We start from the raw sequence: 10,994 nt of genomic DNA on the forward strand, positions 1-10,994 counted from the left end.
ACATGGGAATGTGATAATTTTTAAGAAAAATATTAGCTCACCATGAATTTGATGAACTGGCCTGCCAGCTCTCCAGACCTTTCACCACCTGATAAGATTAAACATTTATTATCTTTACAGGAGGGAACTGCAAGTCTCCAAGTTTATTAAGTAGAAAAATATTTAATTTCAAAAAAATTAAAAAACAGGAAAACATATCTGTTCATGTTTTGTCTTTCCTCCTCAGTGTACTAAAAACACATAAATTGTTAAATAAACCACTGTCCATCAGTTGCAACTTACAAACTTACAAATTTCAACAACCCACACGTAAAATGTAAATTTATCACAACAGTCTCTGTGGTAGAGCCAAACTAGCTTATGTGCAGAGGTTAAGTTATAAACAATATCTATATTTGGAGTAGCTAAGTCTTTCATATTAGGCTATCATGCTAGCATGACATTGTGCTATATTCTTGCACTAACGTGTTAGCTAGCTAGAATGGCATAAACAAACAGATATTTTAAAAACAAAAAACAAATGTGAATAAATAGAACTGAAAAGAATCGACAAACTAATGATACCTTTGTGCAAAAAGTATTTTCATCAAGATGGATGAAGATAGATTCACTCTTACCTTTCCAAGATGACCGTGAAGCAAACCATGTGCTTTCCTGCCTCTTGTTGTTTAGAATCTCACGTGATCTTGTGATATCGCGAGTCTTTAAGGCAGCTAACCACTCTTGTTAGATTTTATCATGTCATATCAACAAGAATAAATTTAAGAGGCGCTAAGTTGGTAAATTTCTTGTAGATCTTATATGATTTTATTACGTTCACTTTAGAAACATAAATTCATTGTGTTCAAATTACATGTTAGTCTTGTAAATGCAATAACCACCAAATTTCACTTTTTTGAGTGTGTGTATAGTGATTTCCTTCCATTTTTTTTCTTTTTGATTGCAATTAGTTATTTACACAAATAAAAAACTGCAATAAAACAAAGATTTTTATTGCATGTCTACAACTGCACTGAATGAAAAAAGCTGTCAGAATCAGCCCCGCTGTGAAGGCATTCCCATGTTGTTCAGTGCTCACACAGTACCGTCATCATGTTGGATTAACCTCCAGAACAAAAACCAATTGGTGTGATTTTTAAATGTTCAGAGATGTTGTTGGTAGAAAAGTAAAAGTTACGTGACTCCTGGCTCAGCTGGTTAACCAGAAAGATTAATCTTTCTCATTTTTCAACTTCTATCACCTCAGTGTCTCCTCTTCTGTTGGAGGGGTTTAAATACACCCCACTGTAGAACAGCTGACACCCCAGCTCTTGCATAAAGGTAGTGGATGGAAATGGGCATCATTTTCTTATAAGATAAGATAAGATAAGATAACCTTTATTAGTCCCACACGTGGGAAATTTGTTTTGTCACAGCAGGAAGTGGACAGTGCAAAAGTTATGAGGCAAAAATTAGAATACAATAAGAATAAATACAGTACACAGCTGTACAGAATAGAATAAAATAATATATACAGTAGAATAAAATAAAATAAATATACAATAAGATAAAAATAGAATACAATAAGAATAAATACAGTACACAGCTGTACAGAATAGAATAAAATAAAATACTATATACAGTAGAATAAAATAAATATACAATAAGATAAAAATAGAATACAAATACAAATACTATATACAACTGAGTAAAAATACAACGATGACAGAAAGGATTATTGCACTTAGTATTATTGCATATGTATGGATGTGTGTGCTTGATCAGTTAAAGTCTTTATTATGGAGTCTGACAGCAGTGGGGAGGAAAGACCTGCGAAATCTCTCCATCCCACACCGTGGGTGCCGCAGTCTCCCACTGAAGGAGCTGCTCAGTGCTGTCACAGTCTGCTGCATGGGGTGGGAGACGTTGTCCATCAGGGATGACAGCTTAGCCGCCGTCCTCCTGTCACTCACCACCTCCACTGGGTCCAGAGGGCATCCTAGAACAGAGCTGGCCCTTCGGATCACCCTGTTCAGTCTCTTCCTGTCCCCAGCAGAGATGCTGCCGCCCCAGCAGACCACGCCATAAAAGATAGCAGAAGCCACAACAGAGTCATAGAAGGTCTTCAGGAGTGGGCCCTCCACTCCAAACGACCTGAGTCTCCGCAGCAGGTACAGCCTGCTCTGCCCTTTCCTGTAGAGGGCGTCTGAGTTATGAGTCCAGTCCAGTCTATTGTTCAGATGAACACCAAGGTACCTGTAGCTGTCCACAGCCTCAATGTCCATACCTTGGATGTTCAGTGGTTGCAGTGGAGAATGCTTGTGCCTGCGGAAGTCTACCACCAGTTCCTTGGTTTTACTGGCGTTGATCTGGAGGTAGTTCAGCTGGCACCAGTCCACAAAGTCTTGAGTCAGTCCTCTGTACTCCTTGTCGTCCCCATCAGTGATGAGGCCGACTATTGCAGAGTCATCAGAGAACTTCTGCAGGAAGCACTGGGTGGAATTGTGGGAGAAGTCTGCAGTGTAGATGGTGAAGAGGAACGGAGTCAGAACCGTTCCCTGTGGGGCCCCCGTACTGCAGACGACCCTGTCCGACACACAGCCCTGAGTCCTCACATACTGTGGTCGGTCGGTGAGGTAGTCCAGAATCCAGGTAGTGAGGTGATGGTCCACTCCAGAGTTCACCAGCTTGTCCTTTAGAACCGAGGGAAGAATGGTGTTGAAGGCACTGGAGAAATCAAAGAACATGATTCTCACAGTGCTTCCAGCGGTCTCCAGGTGAGCGAGGGAACGATGTAGGAGGTGAATGACGGCATCATCCGCTCCAATGCCAGGCTGGTAGGCAAACTGAAGTGGGTCCAGTGATGAGCTTATTAGGCGCCGAAGCTGAGCCAGGACCAACCGCTCCAGGGTCTTCATCAGGTGGGATGTCAGAGCCACCGGCCTGTAGCTGTTGAGGTCCTTGGGGCGTGAAACTAACTGACCAAATAAAATAAAAAAACTGCATTACTTTGCAGATTTTTTTCCACAAACCTTCATAAGCTTTGTGAGCATGGCAGCGTATCTGATTCACGTCTCTGTGTGCAGGTTTCCTGGACTGGGTTCCCAAGAAGATGCAGCGTGTTGGGTGCATGGAGCTGCTCAACACAGTCCAGAGGAGAGTTCAGCCCAAATTACATGTTTTCGGCCACATTCATGAAGGTACGACTAATTACACTGCTGTCGAATACTTTATGTTTAATGCAGTAATGAACGCTACAATTAAATGGACGTTGATATTTAAATTATGTGTATTCAATAATTTAAAGGTAATATAAAATATAAAATGAATCACCCACAAGTTTGTGGGGATAGGTTAATTGATTAATCTAAATTGCCCATAGGTGTGAATCTGTGAGTGAATGTGAGTGTGAATGGTTGCCCGTCTCTGTGTTGGCCCTGCGACAGACTGGCGACCTGTCCAGGGTGGACCCCGCCTCTCGCCCTGTGACAGCTGGGATAGGCTCCAGCGCCCCCCACGACCCTGAAAAGGATAAGCGGAAGCGAATGGATGGAAAATGAATCACTTTGAATGAAAAATCAGATCTGAGAGGACTCTGAATGTTATATTCTTTAGACCAGCGCAGGCTGTTCACAAATTACAGACCAAACAGCTTACAAGCACTTAGTTCTGCCCCTCAGTAGGCTTCTGGTAGCTAACTAATAATAATAATAGTAAGCAGCCTTTAAGGAACAGCTTAAACAAGTTTTTTTGTTGCATCACGTAACCTGTGTGGCTGCAACATTACTCTGCTATCATTGTAGAATAGAGAGAAAACCAAACATCAACAATTTAGAATTTAATTTTATGCACAAATATGTTTAAATATATTTCCACTGATAATTTTACTTTGAATTATTAGACTTGAAAACAGAATTTTAAAGGTAAATTTATGAATTACATTTACAAGTTGGACAAAGGTTGATTCAGCCTGAACCACAGCAGACAGAAAACTGCTGTTTAGGTCTGTAGCTGCGATATAAAGTGCTTCGAGGTGCCTGTTGATGTGATTTGGTGCTAAATCGAGAAAACTGAAATGAGGTGACTCAAATCAGAATTCTGACACATGCAAACTCACATATAATGTGAGGAATTTCTGTTTAGGGAAAAAGAAGTACGCTAATTAGTACAAGGCTTTTTTTACTAAGCATCTAATGATGCCGTGCAACTGTTGTATCAGTGGTTCCATAGGGTTTTATTTTAACTAATCACATGTTAACATATAAAGGTAGTGCAAATCTGTGAAAATCCATCAACCTTAAAATGCTAATTAAATGATTAAACTAACACAAAACACTTTTGTTTTAAAAAACATAGAATGGCTGAGCGGCCACATCCCTATCAGCATTTCATACAGGCCAGCAGGGCCAAAGAGGCCCACTCCCAGCGTTGAGGGTGGCTTTTTATTTAGGGTTATCAGGTCAGCACTGAACCCCTGGAGCACGAGTCCCACATCAGAGAGAACCAGATTAGAAACTAGATCAGATTTTATAAGAGGAGAAATGGGTTGAAAGCAGTGCTCTTCATTAATGTGAGGCCCCACAGAGAGGCAGAAATGATCCTCAGCGTGTTTTGTATTCATGTATTCCAAATGTGAAAGGAGCAGCACAGAAATGCAAAGCAATGTTCCAAGAGATGGTGAAAATGACACGTTCACGGCACAACGTTAAAATGTAGTGCTTTTTAAGAGATGGCAGTTAACTTGTGCTTGAAAAACTGTAACACTTTAATGTCTGCCATTTGGAAGGCATGCACTTTTGAAGCAGACGTGTAGTGGAGTTAGTGTCACACTCTGCATATATTTTCACAAACTAGAATCTCAGGATTTCAGAACACATGAGCCTTTCTAGCTTCCAGTTTTGCAGCTGTTTCTTCAGTTCAGATCTGCAGTATCTCTTATTTGTCCCTTGAACCGCCGCAGTTACGATTCTTCCTGTGGTGCACTCTCAGACTTTTGTTTCCCTGGAGTATATTTACAACGCTTCCAAGTCTCTTCCATTTGGGGAGTCAAACTGCTCCACCCCAAATGTCTGCATCGTTGTTTTTTTTTATAAAATAGTTAGTATCGTCCCTTTTTTCTGTTTTACAAAAAGTGAAAGGAGCATATATTTATACCAGTAACTGTTGAGTCCCTGATTTAAATTCTTCTTTTTGTCCTTTTTCCCCACGGTTGAATGAAAAATGTAGACAAGTTTAATCAGTGTCATAAAGCCTAAACGTGGAGGTCTGATTAATAACCAAATGAATAACTAAAACCAAAGTTACATATGAATAATCAGGACAGCTGAAGGATTTGAAGGTTCTGAGTTGTGTGGTGCACACAGAGGTCCATTTGGGTCCCCTTTGGGGTCCATTTTGATCCCTGTTAATATAATATTCACTGTTATGCTGATGACATCCAAACTTACATCCGTATGAAACTGTCTCTGTCCCCCTGCTCCCTTGGTTTAACTGTCTACATGAAAGACTGGTTAACACAATTGTCTAACCCTAAATGAAAGCAAGACAGAAACTATTGGATTTGGAAGCTGTAACTACTCTTTGGACAAGTTAACTGACACCCTTGGTGGAACCCTTGGTCCCCTTGCTTATCATTACTCCCATACTGTTAGAAATTTTAGTTTTTAGTGTCTACAGTTGTAAACATCTGCCAACTTTTTCATTAGTAGTTTGGACTATTGCTGTTCTCTCTAGCTTAGTCTTTAACACTCTCCATTGCTTGCTTGGCAACAGGTATTAGAAGATATAACCACATCACTCCAGTTTTAGCAAATTTAAACCAGCTGAAGCCTAATCTTGAAAGTAGAGATAGTGTCTGTCTCCTGAATCCAAACTGGAAGCTGGTTCCACAGAAGAGGGGCCTGAAAACTGAAGGCTCTGCCTCCCATTCTACTTTTAAATACTCTAGGAACAACAAGTAGGCCTGCAGAGCGAGAGCGAAGTGCTCTGATAGGGTGATATGGTACTACAAGGTCATTAAGATAAGATGGGGCCTGATTATTTAAGACCTTGTATGTGAGGAGCAGGATTTTGAATTCTGGATTTAACAGGAAGCCAAAACAGGAGAAATCTGCTCTCTCTTTCTAGTCCCTGTCAGGACTCTTGCTGCAGCATTTTGGATCAGCTGAAGGCTTTTCAGGGAGTTATATAACCCAAAAATAGTACTGAGATCATATAGGCAGATCCTCTTACTACAGCTTCCAGAGTCTAAGGGCCCGATCCAAAGAGGGGATCAGGGTCTTAGACTCTGGAATAAACTGTAACCTCTATTTGTTTTGAATGTCTTATTTTATTTATATTTATTTTCTTTTTGGCCAACCTTTCCAATGCCCTATAGAAATCAAATTGACACTGACATTTTTAAAACTCCTCAGGTTATGGCATGATGACAGATGGCACAACGACTTTCATCAATGCCTCAGCCTGCACCGTGAACTTCCTTCCCATGAACGCGCCCATTGTCTTTGACCTGCCCAATCCCAGGACTACGTGACTACAGGAATCTCATCTGCAAACCCCTACCATCAGTAAGGAGAAAGAAATGAAGAGAGGTAGGTGAGGCAGCAGGCAGAAAGGACCAAATCCTGTAAATATTGCACAGATGTGTGTTTATCATGTGCAGCACACGTCCGGAGAATCTGATCGTGAAGCTGACCGAGTGAGGGAAGGAGGACGCTCCCTCACACTGTTGTGTTCTGTCATATGCCATCATTTCTTCATCTCAGCATGGACTTTAAAAGAGAAGAGACAAGGGTTAATGGAAGGACAGTAAAATGCAAACGAACTGACGATTCTTCAAATCCTCTTTTACTGCACTGACAATCTGATGCTGCTCTCAGAAATGCAAAAGACCAATGCCTCGTCTAAGGGACGGTTTTAGCTGAACCACGGCTACACAGCACTAACGGGACATTTGTTTGGGGGATTTTCACCAAGCTTTTCATACTTTTGAACATCAGTTTCCATCTTTTTACAAATTTCCTCCCACTAAGAACTTTTACTACTGCCCTTATCTTCCTTGTTTGATCCCATCCTCAGGCCTGGAGCATGCTGGAGTGTTCTTTTTTTCTTTCTTTTCATCAGCATGTCTGTGCTTGAGAAATCAAAGTGAGTGTATGGGGGCACAAGAGGTCTAGATGTCTGACGTGATTCCCTTTTGCCTCATTTGAAACTCTCAGTAAGCCTCTTAACCACTAAAGGCAGAGTCCCATTCCTGCTTCCACGTAGTTCCCATGTTGCTCCTCCACCTCCTTTTCCCTCCTCTCCATGCTTCATGCTATGAATGACTCGGTTGCTTTTTAGCCCTTGGCTGGAACGTCTGGCTCACGGACTTGCAAAGGAGACCAGGTAACATGCAACGTAAAGGTGCTATAAGCTAATCTGAACAGTCATGTCACCAGACCTGGGAGGAGTAGGATGCTTCCTCATGTTATGTTAATTATGGAAGATATGGATCTTCAACTTTTCAAGAGAAGCAAAGCTGTAACTAACTGATCGATGTAAATGTTCTTTGTCAATGTAAAGAAAAAAACTTGAATTTTTCTTCTTGAAGATTACCAAGTGTTGCTATGCTTTTCAAAAAAAATGTGTCAAGAAATTTGTGGTTGTTACATTTTATTTGGTTTGTTTAGTAATGTAATGTAACGCTTATTATAGTATTTTCTTCTTTGTGAAGCTGCTCAGCCCCATTCGGTGAGTATTAACTCTTTTATGTCTCTAAGCAGTTTGTGTTACAAAAAACAGTAATTTTCTTTCGCTGCTTTATTTCTGAATGTGGCTGATCCCAGTAAGAGTCTGAATGTGCTTAGCATAACAAGAACACGTCACACTTTGATCTCCGACATTATGTATGAATGTTCCCCGGGGCTGCAGTTTACTCACGCTGTACTCTCGCTTCTTTCGACACATCAGCGTTCGTTGCAGCAGCTGACGTCTTAATGCTTCCAAATTGGCAAGACAGGAAAAGGGGTCAGAACCGCTCACCAAGGGACGCAAAAATGCGGAAAACAGTAGGAGGGCCGTTTACATGTTAGAACACAAACATGGCACAGTTTTAGCACCTTCTCTAAAATCCACGTTTTAATTGTAATTTTTTATTTTTCATTTCCATTCATCTCAGCAGGGCAATAAGGAACTTTAAATAATTGATAAACCTACGTCCTTTTGCCATTTGATGCTGTCTATCACACTGATTATACCACTTTCATAGATTCTTAATCTTTAGTTAGTACTGCTCTTCCATCATCATTTGCTCTTGCATATTGACTAAATATGTCATATATTGGTTGACATATTTTTTGACATTGTAAAAACTTGTTTTATCTGGACCTAGCTGGACCTGTTGTCATTTAACCAGGGCCCAGCTTTTTGGTTCGGAACATGGGTACTTTTTAATAAGAAAGTTCATTTAAAACCAGAAGAACCAGTAAAATCCAGTGTAGTTGATGATAAATTGCTTTTTTTTGGTTTGTTTTCCTTGTAAAAAATAATTTACCCAAGGCAGATGCCAACTTGGATTTACATTTCATTTAATAGAGAAGTGGCAGTCCATCATCCCAGTATAGAGAAAATGTTTAAACAGCTGGTTTTTGTGGCCAACATAAATAATGTCTTTTTTCCACTAAATGCTAGAAAATTTCATAGTGTGCTGCTTTGAGCTCGCCCTCTGAACAAAACCTGTACTTACACTGCTTTGAATCACCTTAACCTATACAGCTGAACAAGAAGGAATATTTGAGTCTCTCTCTACCTGTCGCTAAATAATTAACTACTCCTACTTCACTAATTGGCTGTGTTGGCTAAGAAGAACATGAGACTGTTGTTTGTCAAAATGTTCAGACAGTACAGGACTGTGAACATCTCAAGAGGAGGATTTTCAGCCTGAAACGAGGGATACTGTAAATCGCAGCACATAATTACAGTTTGAATGTAGACAGAGGAAGTTCTGTACAAATGCAGTTTAGGTCATTTTGCCTGTGTGAAAGTCGTCAAGACTTTATAAGAAGCAGCCTCATCATTTAAAACGCAAACTTAATTAGCATCTATGAAAAGAAACGTTCCGAGAAAGGAACAAAGACAAACTATTAAAAACTAAGAGATGGGAGGAACTTTCATCTGGAAGCTTCATGCAAAGCTGTCTGTTTGGTCTGACTCTCCAGCTCCAGTCCTCATTTAGATGTCTCTCACTTTGATGCTCTTCTGCTTCAGTAGCTGTGTTATGTTTCCTGTTTTATCCAAGAATGGAAAAAAGTGCTGTACTATTTCTTGATTTATTTTCTGAGGCATGCTTAAACAAGTTAATGACTTCTGCTACTCAGACAATCTGCATATGAAGAGTTTTGTTCCAAAATGAGATATTTACCTTTTGAAACAAGGAAAGCCAGCATGGGCAGAATGACTGACAGCTGAGACTTGAAAGCAGGATAACTTGTTGACATTTCTACTTGCTGGATTTTTCTTATTCAAACAGTACTGGATGCTTAGGTGTTTGGATGAATGGATGTATAGCATTTTGGAATTAAAGTGTTCATATAGTGTTGTATTTTTGCCATTATTGCTGGGGACTTTTTTTAAACTGTACAATAAGAGAAAAAGAACCAACACCTTCTGGAGACATGTAAAGTACCTTTCTTTCTAAGCATTCTGGTTTCTTCACAGATTGAATAAAGTCTTATCTGTGACCAGTGGATCACGTTTCCTCATTTCCATCCTGTACTCTTCCCTTTTGTCTTTGCTGTACGTTTCTTGTTGTAGACAAAGAAAAAAAAATAGAAAAGAGCAGCGAGGAAACTTTTCTTGTCCCGGTTCTTTCCTTTGGTTCCAATCAAAGGTATCTTTGTCTCCTATCAATTATGGAGCTCTGAGCAGCGAGTTAATTTCCAGTCGCTAAACCCTTGCTGCTCCATCTCTGTCTTCTGTTTTGTTCCGCAGGTCTTCCACACCTCTGCACACTCTAACGAGAACCCTCTTTCAAATAATTACATTAGTAATCCCGAGGGAGAGCGGGTAATTTATTCTCGGACTGCTTTTTACTTTGCCATTAATACAACAAGCTTTCATATGCTCTATTCTTCCTCAGGCTCTCTCACCCTCCCTCTCTTTTCTCACTCTGCCTCTCCAGCCACAATGCTGAGCTCTTTTTCTCAGTTCTGATCATCCCTTTCCTATTTCCATCTGCTCATTCTCTCCTAGCTTCCTCAGATAATGATTCTCAGCACTCTATATTTCTCTGTCCTCTGTGAGTGCCCCTGCGCGCTGCTGCACTGAGATTTCCTTTGAATGAATGACAGACGTCCTCCCCATCTCCTTGTCATCCATCTCACCTCACACTTCCCATCTGATGAAAAGGCGCACCCGCTACCTCCCGTCATCTCCGCAGTTAAAAAGGTACTTTATTTGATTGGCTTTGGAACACAAATCAGTGTCAAACAGACAGTCGATGCAAGGAACACCTCTCAAATAATCAGTCCACTATAATTAATCTTTAGAGATTTTTTTATGTTTCTCAGTTCAACTCCCTCAATGGGTCTATTTGTCGTGTCAGAGGCAGATCAAATTTGGAAGTGTAAATCTGTGCTGTCTGGGCTAGATTAACTCATGCCAGGATACAGGGGCAAAAAAAGCTCGTGTTTTGATGTCATTTTCTCAATTAGCTGCACAGCATGACAATAATAGGAAATGATGCATTCAGTACAGTTTTATTTATATGCAGTTAGCGTAACACAACAGTTGATGAAAGCACTTTATATTGAAATATAAAGACCCTACAATATTAGCCTTTACATTGGAGAGAATATTGTATATATTATTGTATATATACCTTATATTGTAAGGTAGAGTCTACAATACTACATACAGAAAACCACCTATGAGCAAGCTGCAAGGGGAAGGAAAAACTCCCTTTTAACAGGAAGAAACCTCCGACAGAACCAGGCTCAGGGAGGGGCGGGGCCATCTGCTGCGACCGGTTGGTGTGA

General features: G+C 40.4%; 1 protein-coding gene across 1 annotated transcript in view; it reads left to right on the forward strand.

Annotated features, from left to right (window-relative positions):
• Positions 1-9,698, forward strand: part of mpped1 (metallophosphoesterase domain containing 1) — a 95,008-nt gene extending 85,310 nt beyond the window's left edge. The window contains exons 6-7 of the mRNA XM_085250784.1: positions 3,066-3,179; positions 6,393-9,698. Of these exons, the coding sequence (XP_085106910.1) occupies positions 3,066-3,179; positions 6,393-6,511 (233 nt within the window). The 3' untranslated portion in view covers positions 6,512-9,698. The remainder of the gene's footprint in view (positions 1-3,065; positions 3,180-6,392) is intronic.
• Positions 9,699-10,994: the final 1,296 nt, after the last annotated feature.

This window comes from Mchenga conophoros, linkage group LG17, assembly GCF_057382185.1.
Source record: "Mchenga conophoros isolate Kocher_MC1m ecotype Shallow Benthic linkage group LG17, M_conophoros_male_GT1.1, whole genome shotgun sequence".
In the NCBI taxonomy this organism is placed as follows: Eukaryota; Metazoa; Chordata; class Actinopteri; order Cichliformes; family Cichlidae; genus Mchenga; species Mchenga conophoros.